The 21,070-nt window shown below is 36.3% G+C and overlaps 1 protein-coding gene across 1 annotated transcript; it reads left to right on the plus strand.

The window, feature by feature from the left end:
• Positions 1-3,715: 3,715 nt before the first annotated feature.
• LOC143541352 (uncharacterized) lies at positions 3,716-4,565 on the plus strand. Its single transcript, XM_077034192.1, has 2 exons — positions 3,716-4,478; positions 4,522-4,565. Exons 1-2 carry the CDS (start codon positions 3,716-3,718, stop codon positions 4,563-4,565), a joined length of 807 nt encoding a protein of 268 aa, XP_076890307.1.
• Positions 4,566-21,070: the final 16,505 nt, after the last annotated feature.

Raw genomic sequence — 21,070 nt, forward strand, 5'->3', positions numbered from 1 at the left:
ACATTCGTGGACATTGATTAGATCGGGTAAATGCAAGGATGACCTTTACAAGATGGAGATGGGGGAAACTAGAGATAGGCTATGGCACCAGCCATTGATGTATGGCACAATTGTTTAGGTCATGCATCCAATTCTAAACTTAGCAATGTTGATTTTTTAAAAGACTCTTTGAAAGAAAAAAATTATTTTGTGATTCATGTATTAAAGCTAAACATACAACACATCCTTTTCCAGTTAGTTCAATAAAAAAAAGTGACTGTTTTGATTTAATACATTATGCTATTTGGGGAAATATCGAGCATTGTCTCTCACATGTGCTAGTTATTTCTCACTATTGTTGATGACTTTAGTGGAGCTGTCTAGGTGTTTCTACCCAAACACAAAAGTGAAGCTAGTATGTGTTTGATTAATTTCCATAAGATGGTGAAAACATAGTTTGATAAGCTAATAAAAAGAATTAGGTGTGGTGGAGAGTTCGTTTCCAACAACATGCATAACTTCTACGTAAAGGAAGGTACTTGGAAACAACCTGCCCACACACGCCGCAACAAACGGTGTTGTAGAAAGGAAGCATAGACATCTACTTGAAACAACTCGTGCCTTAAGATTCGAAGCAAATCTCCAAACCAAGTTTTGGGAAGAATGCATATTGACGGCCACTTATATAGCTAATCAGTTGCTTTATGAGGCTATTGAAAATCAACACCCCCCCCCCCCAATGAAGTATTATACAATCAAAAACCTGATTATGATTATATAAGGGTTTTTGTATGTCTTGCCTACTACAGAAACATCGAGACAAAGGGTGATAAGTTTGTAGAAAGGGGGAGACTGTATTTTTTTTCAGGATACCCAATGGGCACCAAAGGATACAAAATATATGATATGAAATGAGACAAAATTGTTGTCTCAAGAGATGTGAAATACATTGAGCCAATTTTCCCTTATAAAAAACATGAGCCGCTCGGATATGGAGGAAGAAGTTTTTCAATTCCCCATAGAATGGGCCACAAGAAAATGAAAATCTAGAACAGCATAGCCCAAACCCGGAGAAAACTTGCATGCCTAAGACCTTGAGCCCAACATAAATTCTCATCTGCCTTTGCATCTAGAAAACCAAGATCACGATGATGGCCCAATTTCTAGGTTTGATAATGGGTTTTACAGTGGCTCCAATTCCATTGAAGAAATTGGGAATAATTTTGATTTCAATGCTGATTCTGATATTAGGTCGAATGAAGGTCCGACAAACACTGAACCCATTAAATATTTGGTTGAAAATATTAGCCAGCAAAGAGAAAAACGAAATATTAGACAACCAAAAGCATCTTTCCGACTATGATTTTAGCCTCCCGCTTTCCTTAGGCCATGCACAACCCAACAAAAATCAACAATCCTCAATGGTATACCCCATAACCAGTTTTATTACTTATAATAATTTTCAGACTCACATAAAGCTCTTTTGGCTACCATTGAATCACAAAATGAGCTAAAACACTTTGCTCAGGCCATGAAAGATCATAGGTGGAAAAATGCCCTGAAGAAAGAAATCAAGGCTCTAGAAGAAAATGGCACATGGACACTTGAAGAATTACTAAAAGGGAAACGGGCCATCGATTTGAAATAGGTGTACAAAGTTAAGTACAAACCAAATGGGTGTTGGGGCCAGTATTCTTGATCCTTGTGGATAAGCTATTCTTGGTGATTGTTTTCAGGAATAAAGATCCTTTATGGATAAAGGATCCTCAACAGTTAAAGACTTGGTCAAAGAATTGAAGATTATAGACGTTGGAAGGAGTTACAAGTCGTTTATAACAATGAGTAACCGTTCCAAGATTCTCTCCAGGACAATTAATGCCCTTTATGGCTAGTTCTTATTCAATTATCTTTCTTGTAACTATATATATTGAGTTGTAGCTGATCACAACACACAACACATAGCATACCTAGAATCATACTAGCAAACACTTTGTACTCACGATCAGCTATAATCTCACCTTTTGTAATCTTTTCAAGTTCAATATAATCGGTAGTGATAGTTTTCACTACCCGAGGTTTTTATGCCGGCGGGATACTAGTTACCAAAGGCTTTTCCTTGTATAAATTCGGTGTTCATCTTTTGATATAGTCACGTTGATCATATTTGTCATACAAGCATCAATCCTCACATACGAATTTGGTTACTTGATCCTTAGACCGATTTTTGACCCAAAACAATTTGGCGCCCACCGTGGGGCATTGGTGCTTTAATCCTAAAAAAATCTTACCTTTATTCAATCCCTACACTCAAAGTTATCACTCAATGGCCTCTCAACGCAAAGCTGTTTCTACAACCGCTGCATCAAGTGTTACGGCTCAAGTATCTTTGCCACCACTACTTGTCTCTACGAAACCACAAAAGCCCATAACTGTCGCTCAGAAGAAGGAGACTGTCGTTTTCTTCGGAACAAAATCCACTACTATTTCCCAAATGGTAACTGCTAACAATGATGTTTCTGTTTTATGTGCACAGATGAAAAACTATATGGAGCAGCAGAACAAGACCAACCAGAGGATCCTTCATGAGATTGAGGAAATCAAGAGAACTAGGAAAACTACTGAAGACGCAAGTCCCATCATCCCGAAAATACTTGACTTCAGCACTCCAGATTTTCCTGGTCAAAGGTGCCCAGCATCCTCTTATGTTCAACAGGGATCCTCGGATTTCTTCCAGAAAGGATACTCTACCCAGTATTCGCAAGGATTATCTGTCCTTCAACAAGGATCCTCAAGTCAGCACTTAAGATCCTCCAGCCACCATTCGCAAGGATCCTCCGCAATCCAATCTGGACCCTCAGATTTCTGTCAAGGACCTTCTACTCACCAGCCTCAAGGATCCTCTGTCTATCAACCAAGATCCTTGGGCTTCCAGACAGAATCCATCGTCCATCAGCATCCAGAATCCTACCATCTTTACGGAAAAGAACCTTTGAAGGAACCACGATCAAGGCCACTTGAGGTCCACGAAGGGGACTTCATACCTATGCAAACCACTGCTCCTGCTGGACCAACTCTTGATGCTGAAACAATGTACCCCGGACACAGCTATGGGGGGAGACCTTTTTATCACACAAGAGATAACACTTACAATAATTTACCTTTTGGTACTAATCATGGTGGTATGCAGGATACAAGAATCAATCAAAGTATATCCCGTGAGTTATAAAAGCTCAAGGATATGATATCCAGTGTACCAGGAGTCATCAAACCTATCCCCGAGTTATCAGCAGGAAGCCATAACATATCCAGATTCGCTCCACCAATTTGTGATGCTGAGATACCAAAGCGCTTCACCGCCCATAGTATGAAGTTATATGATTGATCCATTGATCCTGAGGAACATGTAGCCTTATACCGGGAGAGGATGGAAATCAACCCAATCCCAGAACGGCTGAAAGAGGCTTGCTTATGCAAAGGCTTCGGCTCAACACTCACTGGATCTGCTCTTAAATGGCTGCTAAGTCTTCCTGCTTATTCAATTACCTCTTTCTCTCATTTAATCAATTTGTTTAATAGTCAATTTTCCTGCAGTAGATCCTTTGAAAAATTAATTAGTGATTTATATAAAGTTGTCCAACCTCGTGGGGAACCCCTTAGACAGTTCTTTACTAGGTTTGGAAGAGAGGCATTGGAAATTCCAAATCTGGATGTCCCAACAGTTGTTGAGGCATTCAAAATGGGATTACAAAAGGACTCTACATTTTACCAAGATCTTGTTATGACCCCTTGCAGTAACTTAGATGAAGTCCGAAATAGAGCTTTAAGATTCATCAGGTTAGAGGAGGATCAAAGAATCAAAGATCAACTGAATACTCCGGCAAAGAGTGAAACTCAAGACAAGAAACAAGGATCCTACTTCAGGAATAACGGCTCCAAACCATACTCTAAACCAAATGGCAAGAAGATCAACGCTGTGAAGGATGAAAAGGATGATGAAGATTGCCCAAGGATATCTAATTACTGCTTCTCTGTAGATATGAGAGGAGTAATGCTTGCTGTTAGGAGCTTGGGTGACAAAGCGAGATGGCCGAGGAAGAATGAGAAGGCGCCTCCTCCCAAAGACAAATCCAAATGGTGCAGTTTCCACGAAGACTTCGGCCACATGACAGAAGACTGTATCGCCTTGAGAAGGGAGATCAGCTACCTCCTCAGCAAAGGCTACCTCAAGGAGCTGTTCGGAAGAAAGAAGTCAAGGACCCAGGATCCTGAGCCAGTCCCAGAAAAGGCTGCTCCACCTCCTCCGGACGCTCAAGTTATCAATGTAATCTTTGGAGGTTCTGACATATGCGGGACTTCGTATTCTGCTGCGAAAAAACATGCCAAAGAAAGCAAATTGGAGAATGGCGAAAGGCCAATCAGGACTTCTACAACGGTCGAGCAAAAAGTCATCTCTTTTGATGAGGATGATCGGATCACCGTTCAGGATCCTCATCACGACGGTTTAGTCATTACTCTGTTTATTTCTAACCATTATGTTCGCAGGATCCTCATTGATGGCGGGAGTTCAGTCAACATTATACAATTAGAAGTGCTTAGGAAAATGAATATTCCAGAATCGGAAATCGTCCCCAGATCCTCATTTCTTGTAGGATTCAGTGGAGAAACGAAGAATACATTGGGGGACATCAAACTCCCCATATATATAGAGGGAGAAAATTCTATTCAAAAATATTGTGTTATCGATACTTTGTCTTGTTGCAATGTTATTCTTGGTAGGCCTTGGATACACGAAATGAAGGCAGTTCCCTCTACTTACCACCAATGTGTGAAGCCACCTACCCCATGGGGAATAGCGAAGATAGAAAGCGACCAACAAGACGCTAAAGATTGCTATACCTCTTCCATGAAGCCTACAAAAAATATAAAGGGAAGCATATCAATTACAGAAAGCAAGAAGAAACGTCACGGAGACTAGGGAACAAGATTCTAAGGAAGTGGTCTTGCACCCAGAAGATCCTGACAGCAAAGTACTAATCGGAGTTGAGATACAAGAATCCATCGAGAAGGATCTAGTATCCTTCTTACAACGAAGAAAATCAACCTTTGCATGGAAACACGAAGATATGACAGGTATTTCTAAGGATGTTATAACCCATAAACTTGGAATTGATCCTTCTTTCAGGCCTATTCATCAAAAAAGAAGGAAATTTTCTCTGGAAAGAAATGCGATCATCCAAGAAGAGGTACAGAAACTACTAAAGGCATGTATGATTAGGGAAGTAAGGTATCCAAAATGGTTTGCCAATGTGGTTGTAGTTCAAAAGAAAAACGGAAAGTGGAGGGTATGTGTCGATTTTACTGATTTAAATAAGGCATGTCCCAAGGATCCTTTCCCTCTTCCCCACATTGACTCTATGGTGGATGCTACCGCAGGGCATGAAATGTTGACCTTTATGGATGCTTCATCAGGATTTTAACAAATCCAGATGGAACCATCTGATCAAGAGGACACAACATTTATAACCCCTACGGGCATATATTGTTATATTGCCATGCCGTTTGGCCTTAGAAATGCAGGTGCTACGTATCAGAGATTGGTTAATATGATTTTTATATATTGTTATATTGCTATGCCGTTTGGCCTTAGAAACGCAAAAATCCTGTTTTTTCACGAACGGACGAAACATGTTGAAATGGGACTGTTATTTTCTACGAGAATAAGTTGAGTCGGGAGAAATTCGAACTTTTGACATCCACACCAAAAATCAAATAGCAGACTTGCTTACCAAGGCTTTGGGAGGGCAGCAGCTTTGCACACTACTTGACAAGTTGGGCACATTCATAATCTACATGCTCTAACTTGATGGGGAGTAAATGTGACAATCGTCAATTTCAGGTTAACTCCGTTAACTCAACTCCGTCAATTCAAACTTAAGATCATTGAATCTATAACGCACACCTCATTACATTTAAACTAGGGTTTAAATGACGCTTAACACTTACTACATGTGTAGTCTTTCGGGAATTGCACCGAAACGCAAACGAGTTGACGCAAACGATTGGTGAATAAACAAAAAACGTCAAAACAGTAAATATGTGATAATTATGTGTTAGACTTATGTGTTGTGTGATAACATCGTTATAAACACTAACTCAAGATGTAAACAAGTTAGTTTAAGCTAGATAAGTAATACTTAGAAGTGGAGGGGCCAAAGTGAAACATAGTATTATTATAAATAATAATAATAATAAACCCTAACTCACTTTTTTTCTTTTCTTTTCTCCTACCCCGATCGGAATTCCTTTCCCCCCCCCCCCTCACGGCTGCCGCCACCTATATACACACATACAATCAAGTTCTCAAGTCTTTGATCGAAGATTAAGGTGCTAGGAAGGTATAAACGACTATCCTATGCATCCTTTATACTTAATTTTGATGTTTAATGGGTTAATTGAAAACCCTAAGGGCCGATTTTATGTGTGTATGTAGTTTATATGATTGTTGTTGTTTTGATGATGATATGGTAACTAGAATGGATATTGTTACATGTTAATTGCTTATGTCTTTGATTTGAGTTCAAACAAAAACCCTAATCATGTATGTAATATGTAATTGATGTGCATGGATAGTGTTTATGGAGTCTAGAGTGTTATATGAATGCATGATGGTCCATAGATAGTTAATATGTTGAGTTTGGATGCAAAAAGTTTCTGGACAGATTGTGTTATTGATGTTTAATTGACTGTAACGAGGTGTAAATGTGAAAATTGGTTGAGATTGTTGATACTACAGTAAACTAGGTTGAGTCTAGTTTCTAAAGAATATAAACTTGTAATTTTTGGACAAGCAAAGGTTAACTTTTATGATTTTACAAAAACGTTGTGCAAAGCTGAGCTGTTAGACCTGCTGTTAGGTTGTTTTGTAAATATTATATCTCATGAATTACGAGACCAATTGGGTTGGTTCCACTTCTGGAAGTTGACTTGTTGAGTTAGGAACCTAACCCAAGTGGTCTTGCATTTGTTGGATTTTTCATTTAACGGGAATTTCAAATAACATTCCGCATGAATTTGACTGTTATGAGCTTGCTGTAATGTTTTGATCATTATGAGAAATCTATGTGGAATAAAAATAAAATAAAATAAAATATGTTTTGGAAACCTAACACATGCATTCTTTCGTGATGATTTTTGGTAAATTAATTGAGATGCTATGATCGGTGGAATAGTACAATCTTTCAAGTAGAATTTCTGTCTCAGTGAAACTAGCTGCTGAGTTTTGTGAAAATGCATGAAACATGATACTTGCTATATAATTGTTATGTTTTGACCAAATTGTCCTTGCGGGGAATAATTGGTAATTGATTATCATGATTTGACCAAATTGCCCTCATGGGGAATGATGGCTAGTTAATTGTTATGTGTTGACCAAACTGCCCTTACGGGGAGTAATTGCTAGTGATGTACTTTATGAATACATGACACGTAAATAATTGCTTACACATGTAACTTATCACAAATACATTTGTTAAAGTCACACACAATTCACAAACGAAACACGAAACATGTTATGTGCATAGGTATTATGTGCCGGGTCTAGAGACTCGATAATATTCCGACACTTAGAAAAATCTCTTTATTGTTTTAGAACGCTAGATCATCCAAGTAGCAAAGGAGACTCTCGGGGTCACAACAGGAAAGACAAGTGGGCATAAGGAGTCTTGGTGGTGGAATGACGCAGTGCAAGACAAGATAAGGGACAAACAAGGATGTTTTAGGGAGCTAATGAGGTGCACGAATGAGGAGGAGCGAGTGGAATTGAGGGACAACTACAAAACGGCCAAGATAGAGGCGAAGAAGGCAGTGGCGGAAGCAAAGAAGGCGGCCTTTAAACGGATGTATGAAAGTCTACAAACAAAAGAGGGGGAACAAGCTATGTTTAAGATTGCCAAAGCCAGGGAGCGTAGAAGGCAAGATCTAGGACCGGTGAAGTTCATAAAGGATACAGATGGGCATGTACTGGTCAAGGAGCAGGACATCAAGCTAAGATGGCAAACCTACTTCCACAATCTTTTTAACAATGGGAGAGCTTACCAAGAAGAACATGACAACACAAACTTTCAACGACAACAATCGAATAACTGCTACTGCCGACGGATCACACGAGAAGAGGTGAAGGATGCACTGACGAGGATGGGAAGGTCTAAGGCGGTTGGCCCAGACAACATACCCATCGAGGTGTGGAAGTGTCTGGGGGAGGAAGGAGTCATGTGGTTAACTACTCTGTTCAATAGTATTCTCAAATCAGGTAAGATGCCAGACCAGTGGAGGAGCAGCGTTGTAGCTCCTATCTATAAGAACAAAGGAGACGCCCAATGTTGTGGTAACTACCGAGGAATCAAACTACTAAGTCATACTATGAAGCTATGGGAAAGAGTGATTGAGGTTAGACTTAGACGAGAAACTCAGGTTACGGTCAACCAATTTGGCTTCATGCCGGGGCGTTCCACCACAGAGGCAATACACCTTATAAGAAGATTAATGGAAAAGTATAGGGAGAAGAAGCGTGATCTACATATGGTGTTTATTGACCTAGAAAAGGCCTACGACAGTGTGCCACGACAGGTGCTCTGGGAGTGCTTGGAGGGTAGAAGAGTGCCCAGGAAATACATAGAGATAATTATGGATATGTATACCAGGAGTGAAACAAGTGTCCGTGCGCCAGTGGGGGATACTGATTTCTTTCCTGTAGAGGTAGGTCTTCACCAGGGGTCAGCGTTGAGCCCGTTTCTCTTTGCAGTAGTCTTGGATGAGCTGTCAAAGTCGATTCAGGGGACTCTCCCGTGGTGCATGATGTTCGCAGACGATATTGTGTTACTTGCTGAGAAAAAACAAGATCTAAACATGAGGCTTGAGGAGTGGCGAACAACCTTAGAGACAAAAGGTTTAAAGATTAGCCGATCTAAGACGGAGTACCTCCACTGTGATTTTGGTGGGATAAACGACAATGAAGACGCACAGATCACAATTGAAGGGCAGGTGGTCCCGCAGGTAACGAAGTTCAAGTATTTAGGATCTTTTGTACAGAGCGATGGGGAATTAGACAGTGATGTGACCCACCGAGTTCAGGTAGGATGGTGTAGATGGAAAGCAGCCACAGGTATATTGTGCGACAAGAGTTTCCCGACTAAACTAAAGGGAAAATTCTATAGGGTGGCAGTTAAACCTGCAATGCTATATGGAACAGATTGTTGGGCCATCAAGAAGGCACAAGTGCGGAAGATGGAGGTAGCAGAAATGAGAATGCTACGTTGGATGTGTGGGCACACAAGGTTAGACCGAATAAGAAACGTTGTGTTTCGCGTGAGATTAGGGGTGGCGAACATAGCAGACAAGATAAGAGAGTGGAGATTGAGATGGTTTGGACATGTAAAGAGAAGACTGACGACGAATCCTGTTAGATCCGTAGACAACATTACTATAGAGGGGAGGAGGGGTAGAGGACGACCGAAATTGACTTGGGATGAGAGGATTAGGCATGATTTGATAGACCTAAACCTCTCTGAGGACATGGTTGAGGATAGGAATTCGTGGAGAAGTAGAATTAAAGTTAAGGATTTTTAGAGAGAATTGAATACCTTAGGGCTTAGACTTAACTTATTTAGGTCACATACCATAATGGTATTTCCCTTACATATATTATTATTATTATTATTATTAGCTTTTATATAGCTGTTAAACTGTGATCTTATTATTAATATTATTATTAATATTATTATAATTAGTAGTAGTTTTTATATAGCTGTTAAACTTTGATTACCTTTATTTTGCTTCATACACATGTACCTAGAGCCGAGGGTCTCTCTGGAAGCCACCTCTTTATTCCTTTGGATAGAGGTACGGTGTGCTTACATCCCACCCTCCCTAGACCCTACTTATAGCTTTGCTGTCGGTGGGATTTTACTGGGTATGATTGATTGATTGATTGATTGATATGTTTTAGAACACTAGAGAGAGTTTTTCTGTGACGCGCATCTTGGTGAATTATTTTGGGAATACTTCGCAAACAGTGAGTTTCACTTTCCCCTTTTAAACTTTTTAAACGCTTTTCACTTGGGGGAGATAACATACTCCGAAACGCATTTAAGATTTTGTTAATATAGATTATATATCACTTGTAAAGACTAAGTGGCAAACGCGTTAACTAAAGTCCTTCATTCACATCGAACCGTTTAATATTGGATAATAGCGAGTCATTGTTGAGTAGTACTACTGAGTTTGACAAACCCCACCCAACGCTAAACTCGACTGGAGGTCGAGTGGGTGTAATCTTGGCTAAACACATACCATGGTCTGGATGACCTGGTGGCAAGGCAAATGATAAACAGTCAGCTTCGGTGTCGAACACTTAGTGATACTTGTTTTATAGGCTAGCTACCTATAGATATATAATTGACATAACACTATCTGATAACGCAAAACGCTGTAACGCAAAACGCTGAACGCAAACGCTAAACGCTCTATTTTTATATAACTTGTGAACTCACCAACCTTGTGTTGACACTTTTAGTATGTTATTCTCAGGTAGCCGAGGCGGGCGCGCGGTTTAGGAACATGCATTGCTTGAAACATTTTAATTATGCAAACTTATTTTTAAACTGTTATCATTGGGTTTTAAGTCGTCCTGCGTGACGTAACATTGTCTGCTATGGTTTTACGCTTCCGCATTTAACTACTCGTAAATGTTTTCATGGTTTTGAAACTTTGTTTTATGGTTTGATTATAACTAATGATTCTGATCCTGTTAGTTCACACCCTCTGACGGTAAAACTCCGTTAGTGGATTTTGAGGGTGTGACAGTAAAGACTATATTCGATTGATTGCAAGAGGATTTCTTATTTTATTTTATTTATGGTATTTCCTTTTTATAGGAGATCTTGTTTATCTCTAGTTAATATAAACATCTCTTGTAATTTTTTGTAAATAACATCGACCCCTGTACCATTATTTTTTAACCTATCCTCATTCGAATATGGAAATTTCTTAAATCAACATTATCCGATGTCGTTGAAAGCTCATCAGTAGGGCTGGCAATTGGGTACCTACTTGAGACCCGATAAGACCTGTTAATAAAAAAAGTACGGTATGTAAATTTTTTATTTTCTTAAATAAGCTCATCTGTAGGGCTGGAAATTCATGTTTGATACTTATGTTTAGCGCGTCATCTCTAACATGTTAAACATGTTACAACACGAATTGCCAGCCCTATTTATTAGTTTCATTACCGAATCTACGAAATCCTAATTCAATTTGCCAAATGTGTTTTTTTTTTATTTAAATTCACCTGGAATAGCATTGCATTCTTTTTCAAAGCTTTAAACCAATAGCAAAACTTGTTGAGTCAAAGGAGCATCGATTATGATTTTTTTTATAATACAAAAATAATATTGCATTGGCTGTTAAGAAAATGAAAATGATTTCACAAAAATGGTTTAAAGAGAACCGTTAAATAATAAATGGAGACCAAGTAAGTACGGGATTATTTAACCGACTTTAAAACATTTAAATTGAGTGACCTAATTAAAACATGTTGAAATTTGATGATGGGACAAAAAAAAAGGTATATGAATGACTTAATCTAACCGAACTTAAACTTGATTATTATTCTATAACATTTTCCCATTATAAAATTATTTTCATTTTATTATACAACCACCGGAAATAGCATCTGTATTCCTACGGGGTAGAGGTAAGGTTGTCTACATGTTACCCTCCTCAGACCCTACCATAGGTTTGCTCTTGGTGGGATATACTGAGTACGATGATGATTTTATTATACAACATTTAAATATTAGACGGAGATAAAAGTAATTAAGGGATGATTTAGCCAACTTGTAAAGAAAATAACGCAAATGGAAGTGAAATGATGCATACGAAGGCGAAAATAAAGAATAAAGTCTTGCTTGGTGACCACCAAAAGGAAATGATGTGTTTTCAACTTTCCATACTTGTTAATTGTTATCTTTGTTTTTGTTTGTTCATGAGCAATGCATTGACGAGACTTTAATACTTTATTAAGGTAATCTTTGTATTACCAAAACATTTTGGAAGAATTACATATATCTTCTTGTTAACTTAATCAATTACATATATATACCCAACTTATAACCTTTAATTACCTAGATGTAGCAAATTACCAAGTTACCCTTTTCTTGTACAACCATATCGATCCAAGCTAACTGATTGTTCAAGCGGAGAAGAAGTATACTCAACACCTCCTCGACGAATTAGCCTCATTCTTCACTGGCAGAGCGAAGAAACATGGTCGAAAGCAGGTCCGGCTCATAGGCAGGACAGGTAGGGCTCAAGCCCCAGGCCCAAATCTTTTATAGGGCCCATGAGTTTTACAAAAAAATTTATATATGAGTAACTATTTTAGGCTCAATAGTATTAAAAAGGAGGCCCAGTAATAAATAAATAAAAAAAAAACCTAGTTGAAGACTTGAAGTTTTCACGTATCAAGCAGTAGTGCAGTCGTGAAACATCTAAAATTCTAATATCCGGTCGGTGACGAGTGGCGACCATTAGACTTCCGACGAGGCAGCGAATGACGACCTTGAGAGTTTCTCCGGCCGGCGGCGACCAGTGTGGCGGCAATCGACGTCGCGTCTGGGTCCGGCTATTACATGGTCCGGTTATTTGTTAATTTATTTCATAATATAGGTTTATTGCTTATAGATTTGCAGCCTTACATGTTAACTTATTTTAATTTCATTTCAAAATTCAAAATCAAAATAGCATTCTCTAAAAAACTGTAACCGTTTGCATACAAAATCTCTTTGTTTTGATACAGTAGTGTTTATTATTGCTATTAATTTCGTGTTGAAGTGATTCTTTCAAGATTCTTTGACATGATATATGTGGCGTTTAGTGTTGCTTATTTAAATGTTTGGATAAATAGTTAATGCATATGAACCAAAGACATCCATATGTAAACAAAGTGAACCTTCAAAGACAACCATTGTTAAACGAGCAAAGATGAGCAAGACATTTTATTCGATAAATTAATTGAACGAACATGAACAGATGTCACACTCGTTCAGATGTGTTATCAATGTTCGGTGATGTGTTTGTTTGTTTACGTTCGCAAATGTTTGTTCGTTCATATTCGTTTGTTTATGTTAGTTTATTAAAGGTTCTTATATGTTTATTTATGAATTAATGAACAAACACGAACATAATCATTTCTTTAACAAATATAAATTAAAATTCAAAGCCAACTTATTATTGATTTATTTCATATTGCTAATGTTAACTTTAATATTCGTTAACTTTTTTCAATTGATACTTGATAATTGATACTATAATTGAATATTTGATAGTTAATTACTAGATACTAATTAACTATGTTATTATTTGTTTTGTTTTTTTTTTGTTTGTTTGTTTTTTTTTATATTAGGGCCTTTTGTTTTTCATGTCCCGGGCCTTGGTTTTTTTGGTATTCTCGGAGACGGCCCTGGTCAAAGGTACACTTGAGCTGCAGACTTGATTCCTAGACCATCTGAAAAAGGAAAACAAGACATGGATAAATGTGGAGAGATGATTGAGTTTGAGAAAGAAGGAATTGATGACCTTAAGCTTTGCTTCTATGTGTCGCGGGCCGTATCAGAGGACAATCGAGACTCCATGGGATGAAACTGTTCAATTCCTGAATTGATGTTGCTTCCGGTTACCAATTGTAAACTAACGGACCGATGTTTCTTCCAAAGCAGAAAAATTATCTAATGCTAAAAACCCACAAAACCCAAAAATCCAGAATTGCCTGGATGAACCACAGTGTATATATATGTATGATTTTAATACGTGAAATTAATAAGTAAACTAATATGTGATTTTAATGCACACATGTCTCTGCTTGAAACCAAAGTTAAAATTTTAATAAATAGGATCAAGATAATAATTCATTATAAAGTAAACAAGCACAAGATATGTCGCAGCCCTCTTTTAAATGGCTGGTATGTGTTTATAGTTTTACATATTATATATATATATATATAAAAGGTATGTTTGCTTTGTGAGAGCAAAGCTACTGTAGATTGATTGTACAATTCATCAAGCCATGGATACAAGTTTTTAAAGCATGGATCTTCTAGAGTATGTTAATTTGTCTGCTACTCTGCTTTACACTGTGTTGTAGTTTTTACATGTAAACCTGCTTTACTTCCATTTGATCTTTGCTTCGACTTTCAGTTCCTGTCTTATTTGATCTTCGTTTGAGGTTTGTTTTGTTTATCAATTATCAAATCACCTTATATTAAGTTTTTAATGTTTTTATTTGTTCCTTTGTTGTCTCTGTGGTTCCTAATTTGTGTGTATGAAATTCGTAATCGAAAAAATTAGCAATGGCAAACGAGTGTCTGGTACGTTGTTTTCAATTTCGTCTTCTTAATCATTGTTTTTCGATTACGATTCCGTCAGCTCATCGTAAATTCGGGGATCGGAGATTGTTTATACTGATAGGATTTCTTTTCTTTTTGTACAAGTTCATCCATTATGCTTATGTCGAATCTTGATTATGCTTCTCTAGAGTCTAGAACTTAACGTAAGCGATTTCAAGAAAGAAAAATTTAGTAATCAATTTCGAGAAGTGAATCTCCTCTGTCAGATTTTCTCTCTCCACCACCGCACTTCGTTTTTTGCAATGGGGTTGAACCCAAGTCGAGAACAACGCTCCGGGATGAAACGGACGAAACTGGACAAAAAATAACAGAAATTCAAAAATAGCGAAAAATTGGTTAATTATTTCAAAAACAATCAAACCGATTCATAACCGAATTTTCAGTTTCGGTGATAATTCTCACATGACCAAACATGTCGGTTTTCGTTTCGGTTAAAGCCCGTAACCGAATCATGCTCACCCCTACAACAAATATCCGAAAGCATGTTACATAAAAAAGAATTTTATTTGCATGCCGATACTTTTTAAGTTTATTAATTTACATATTATTTATTATTGCTAACCGATATGATTATACGTTATTGACTTTATGTCTTCAAGATAGTGGAGTACTCTATGAAGATCCTTATGTTCAGGTAATTCATAATGCAATTAACAACATATATTCTATTAGTCTCTAATGGATTTGACGTAATAATAAAGTCGAATGACAGCATAACAGGACTATATGATACTCTTCTTAGGAAATAAGAATACTGCTCCATTTGAAAGTGGATGTCTCTACCAAACGCTATATCTCTATTAGCACAGGTCAAATATCAAATCACCTTATATTAAGTTTAATTGTGAGGATTTGTAATTTTATAAGAAATGAAGTTAGAATAACAATTAAGAGAAAATACATTGGAAAACACCCAATCCGTTTGATGCGACCTCCCTTTAGCTAAGATTAATTGTTTGGTGATATAAAGTAAAGTTGTTTTCTAGAATTCTTTTTGTGCAGAAGTTAAAGTCTCACTTTGAAGCCTCTCACAAAAGATACAGGATGCATATTCTTTTCTTTATTATTTTTTAGGCTAATATTACTCGAGATTTGAGACAAGTCCTCATTGCCAGGTCAATGAAAAAGCACTATGTACGTCAAGATCCATTTAAAGTTATTGTTAAATGGTCATATTGGAAGTTAAGTTAGGTAAAGTTTTCTTTACAGACTGCAAGTTGTATTGTTAAGGGTCATATTGAAAGTAACGTTACGTTTTGGATTATGTTGGTAATTGTTTTTCGTTGGTAATAATGTAATAGGTAATTTGTAATGTTTTAAGAGTATCCTAAAATCTGATGCATTTAACGCGGCCCGTCGCAATGCATAGGGTATTGATATTAAAATGTTTTGACATATTCATTCTACTAAACTGTTTGGAGAAATTTCATATATTCCTCTACTAACTTGAACAATTATATATATACCCGATATAAACTTTTAATTAAATATATCCCCTCTCTTATACATAAACATTACATATTTACCTATTCAATTAAAATTAATTCATTAAATGACAATTTTACCCTTCATTTTAATTGAATATGTAATATTTAGTGAAGGGTAAAATTATCATTTAGTGAATTAATTTTAATTAAATGGGTAAATATGTAATATTTATGTATAAGAAAGGGAATATATGTAATTAAAAGTTTAAATTAGTAATATATGTAATTGTTCAAGTTAGCAGGAAAATATATGTAATTGCCCCAAACATTTTTTAATCCATAAATTTAAAACTTTTCATAAATAGAATATGTAATCACAAAATTATTTTCCTTCCGTCAAAGCATTTTAATAAAACTAATTTAAATCTTTCTACATTAACACACATTAGTGTTACTTTTGATATGCACGATTCAGTTTGGTTATTAGCTAAAAGCAATACAATAACTGAAGTAATCGGTTAATCAATTTTATTAACCAACTGGTTTTTGGTTAATTTGGTTTAGTTTATTCGGTTAGTTTATTGGCTTTCGGTTCAGTTAAGACAATTTGGTTAATTTTGGCTAACGACCAAAACCAAGTTTGGGCTAAATATTTTGCTTCGAAATACATGAAAAGAAGGTACAAACTACAAATACTAGTGGTGGTATAAATACATTAAATAGATGTATAAGCACATGAAACGGAGGTATAAAACATGAAACACATGAAATAGGCAAATAAAAGTTAGAAATATATGAAAATATGAATGTTCGGCTTGGTTCGATTATTTCGGTTAGTCAAGGGCGCAAAAACAGCCGATAACCGATTGTCGGCTAATCGATTTCGGTAAATGGTTTGGTTATTGCTCACCAATGCCTTTAACGTACCATCTAAGAGGTTTTTAATATTTGATTAAAACTGGTGCATATGATTGAGAGAAATGTGATGATGTTGTCGATGATTGGAGCACTAGGAGCCGTTGTTTTCTTTCCTATAATGTCGATATCCATGAAGATAAAATTTGCTTAAGACGTGGGCAGTGGGCTCATATTGTCTCTATGATACATGGAATGTCCCCTATATCTAGGGTGTTACAACTAGTTTATGGACAAATATTTTTTGATTTCATGTTTGTTATGTTGGACTTTGTTTCTTCATGTTCATTAACTTACGGTTATTGTTGTCTTGTTAGATATCTTAGTTCATAATTTTTCAAATATCAATTTGGAATATTGTATTGTTGTTCATAAAAGAGATCTTGTTTTCATGGAAAATTGGCAAAACAACCGCAAAATTTTAAAAGTTATAAAACCAAAAGATAAATAAAATTGATTTGGACATTTCAGTGTTGTAAACTAGAATGAGTCGAGCTTGAGTTCACAAAATTATTAACGTTTTATTTCAAGTTTGAAAATTTTTTAACGAGCCGGGCTCGAGGTTAGGCCAGTTTCGCTCGACTCGTTTAACCTACAAATAAGTTATCATAGTTTATAGTTTATGAAAATAAATGAAAAACAATGTATAAAGGAAGTATAAGCTTTCTTTAACACCCGCATTGTTGCCACAGTCACCTCCACCACAACCCGTTGCCAACATTTTAGGCCACCTATAGTTGTGTAACGCCATCAACCTCGTCACCCTGCCATCGTCACAGCCTTTTACTTTAAAGCATTTTTTTACCCGGGCCCATTTTACACATAATCCTATTTGACTTGCATTTTAAAGCAGCCATTTTGACTCCAACTCGTTTTGGCAGGTTATAATGTTATATAATCCGTCTTATCTGGATCACCTAAAACTATAAATCAGATTGGTTTTTCATACTGAATTCTGTTTGAAGATTAAGTAGCGTAAAAATGTGGCATAAGAATGCAGCACCTGGTTTTTAGTGCATCATGAAAATTTAAATACGTAGCTTAAAGTTTAAACTTAGTGTAGCAAATAAACCGGCCCTAATCAGATCTAGGCCCAAAAGCGTGGTCTTTGCAAAGACGTATGGGCTTGATTGGTTTTTGCAAAGACGTACCGGACTACCGGGACTGTCCTTTTTTCTGGACTTTATTAAATATAATATTATATAAAATAGATACGAAAGTAACGAAACTAAAATTTATATAATAACAAAATTGGAAGGATTGTGCTTCTTCAATTGTTCTTCATGCTTAACATGTTGTACCAATACACCATGTTATAACATGTACATTTCTTTTCTACCCTCGATTGAAGATTTGTATTATCTCACCCACTAGGCAACTACACTTACATGTTTTTGTTTTTTTTGTTTTTTATTTATTTATTTATTTTTTTAATAGTTTTCGCCCCTTTGTGTTTAGTAACGAATGTAATTGAAATTAAATGAATTCACGTCGACTCATTGTTGCAACCCCAAGTTTTAAAATAAACATCGTTTTAAATATGTTTTTTTTCATAGACCGTAATGAAGGTAACCAAAATCGATCAAATTCGCGTGAACTTACCCAAATTTTACTGACCTAATAAACATCATTTTAGATTAGTTACTATTTTTTGTATCATATACAGTAACAAACGTTACCAAAATTGATCAAATAAACGTCATTTTAAGTATGTTACATTTTTCTCATAAGCTATATATGAGTTTCTTTTGTTTTAGTTTCAGTGCCATAACGAACCTCTGGGCGTTTACTAATTTAATTTTTTTAGTATCGTAACGAAGCTAAAAGTGTCACTACTTTTTCTGCATTTGGCAAGTTATTTATTTATTTTTTTTAATTACTGTCAGTATAATAACTAACTTAGCCCATAACAATCGAATGCATACCAATGCACCGCCGCAACACGACATGTGCAAAACTAGTATTGTATAAATTTGTAACATAAAACTTGAACTTAGTTAAAACGTTAATTAAAAATAGTAGATAATATGAAAATTAACACTAACTTAAAGATATACCAAAGAATGGATCATATAGTTTGATATATTCTAGTTATTATATACTTGTATAAAATAAACAAAAACTAAGTAGTTTTGGCTAAAGGTGCGACGTTTAATGAAAAAACCATGTTTTTAAGGGGGTGTTTGGGTGAGCTTTAAAACATACTTATTTGTTTATTTGGTTTTTAAAAAGTAAGGGTGTTTGGTAAAACTTCATTTTAAAGTTTGAAAAACTTTAAAATAAAGCTTTTCAAAATTGCTTTTGATTTTCAAATAGTAAATAAGCAAATTTTAAAAGCTTATCAAAACACCCCCTAAGTCTTTTAGGGGTTTGGCTTTTTGAGCATAATGCTTGATTAAACTTTAACTAAATTTATATATATGATGATAGCGATGCCTCATTAAATTGATTAATCCGGATAGTATACCTATATTTATTCGTGTTAAATACATTTATCCTAACCCGGAAAACACTTATACTCGTGTGAACTTATCATGAACCTTGTAACCCTTTATCTAAATTAGTTGAATGGGTTGATGGACTATAAACGGGCTGTTGGATTGACCTTATAAGATATACCTTTAAATTTTAGTTTAAATTTAGTCAAGTTGTTTATAATCTAAATAGGATAAACATGTCAAGTGCATAACTTGTTCAATTAACGGGTTAAAAATGTCAAGCTTAAACAACATTTTTATAAAACATGATGCCAACTTAATAGATCAGAAATAGTTTTGTATATTCATATTTGTATTGGTTTCTGATTAGGAATTTTGTATTTGTATATAATATCTCTACATAAGAGATATCCTTAATACACACACAATTTGAACGTAAAATAAAACAATTTCAATGTGATAACGGAAAAGAATATGCCAGCTCATCCTTCCAACAATTTGCACTAATAATGGCATGTAATTTCGTTTTCCTGCCCGTGCACGTCTTGTCATAATAGCAAAGCAGAACGCACCATCTGCTCCATTAACAACATCATTCGTACCCTCTTAGCCCAATCTCACCTTCCAAATAGTTATTGGCACCATGCCCTAGAAGTTGCCACATATATTCTAAATATCTTACCCAACAAAACCCACCACTTAACAAAACCTATTCAACTAATCTACAATCGTACACCATCCTATAACCACCTTCGTGTGTTCGGTTGCTTGTGCTACCCGCTTCTCCCTCACACCGCCATTCACAAATTACAACCTCGTTCCAAACCTTGTATCTTCCTCGGTTATCCAAATCAACAAAATTGGGCTGAAATGATTCGTTTTCGAAATAAAGTACCTACCCCACCCTCACCATTTTTAACTTAACAATTTCGAAATAATGTCAATTTTGGTATCCGATGGTCGAAACCAACAACTTGGCGTGGATTGTGGTGAAACATTCAGCCCGGTTGTTTAACCGACTACCATACGAACAGCTTTATCATTTTATTTGGCTCAATCATGGAAAATACATCAACTGGATGTCACTAATGCTTTCCTACATGGCACACTCAATGAAACGACTTACATGTATCAACCCATGGGGTTTTGACATCAAAATTACCTAGACTACGTGTATCTTCTCAAAAAGTCGCTTTATGGACTTAAGCAAGCCCCGAGGGTATGGTCCCAACGGTTCATTGATTTTGTGACAACACTTGGTTTAACTCAAAGTAAATGTGATAACTCCTTATTTGTGTGTCACTATATTCGTGACCTACTTATCTTCTCATTTACTTGGATGACATCATCCTCACAACGTCTTCTGATACCTTATGAGTGAAAGCCTCACAAATGAATTCGCTATGAGGGATCTTGCCCCCCTAAGTTATTTTCTCAGGCTCACGGTCTCTCGCCAAGGTATTGAGATGTTTTTATCCCAAAAAGCCTATGCACTTGATATTATTAAACGGGCGGGGATGGAATCTTGCAAATCGGTACCTACTCAGGTCAATAAGAAGTCTAAATTAAGCAGCTCAGATGACATTGTTTTTGAGGATCCAACTATTTTCTGCAGTTTAGCAGGAGCATTACAATATCTTACGTTTACACCACCCGATATCTCTTATGCGTTTAAGTAGATTTGTACGCACATGCACTCCCCAAAGATGACACATGGGCATGCTATACAATGTATACTTCGATATCTCCATGGTATGTCATTCATTATACTTGGACCGCTTAACTCTATCCCTGCATGCCTACACGGATGCTGACTTGGCTGGGTGTCCCGATACGAGGCGTTTGATATCAG

This window comes from Bidens hawaiensis, unplaced genomic scaffold (assembly GCF_021521415.1).
Source record: "Bidens hawaiensis isolate Kalapana, Puna unplaced genomic scaffold, B.hawaiensis_p1.1 tig00012555_1, whole genome shotgun sequence".
Classification (NCBI taxonomy): domain Eukaryota; kingdom Viridiplantae; phylum Streptophyta; class Magnoliopsida; order Asterales; family Asteraceae; genus Bidens; species Bidens hawaiensis.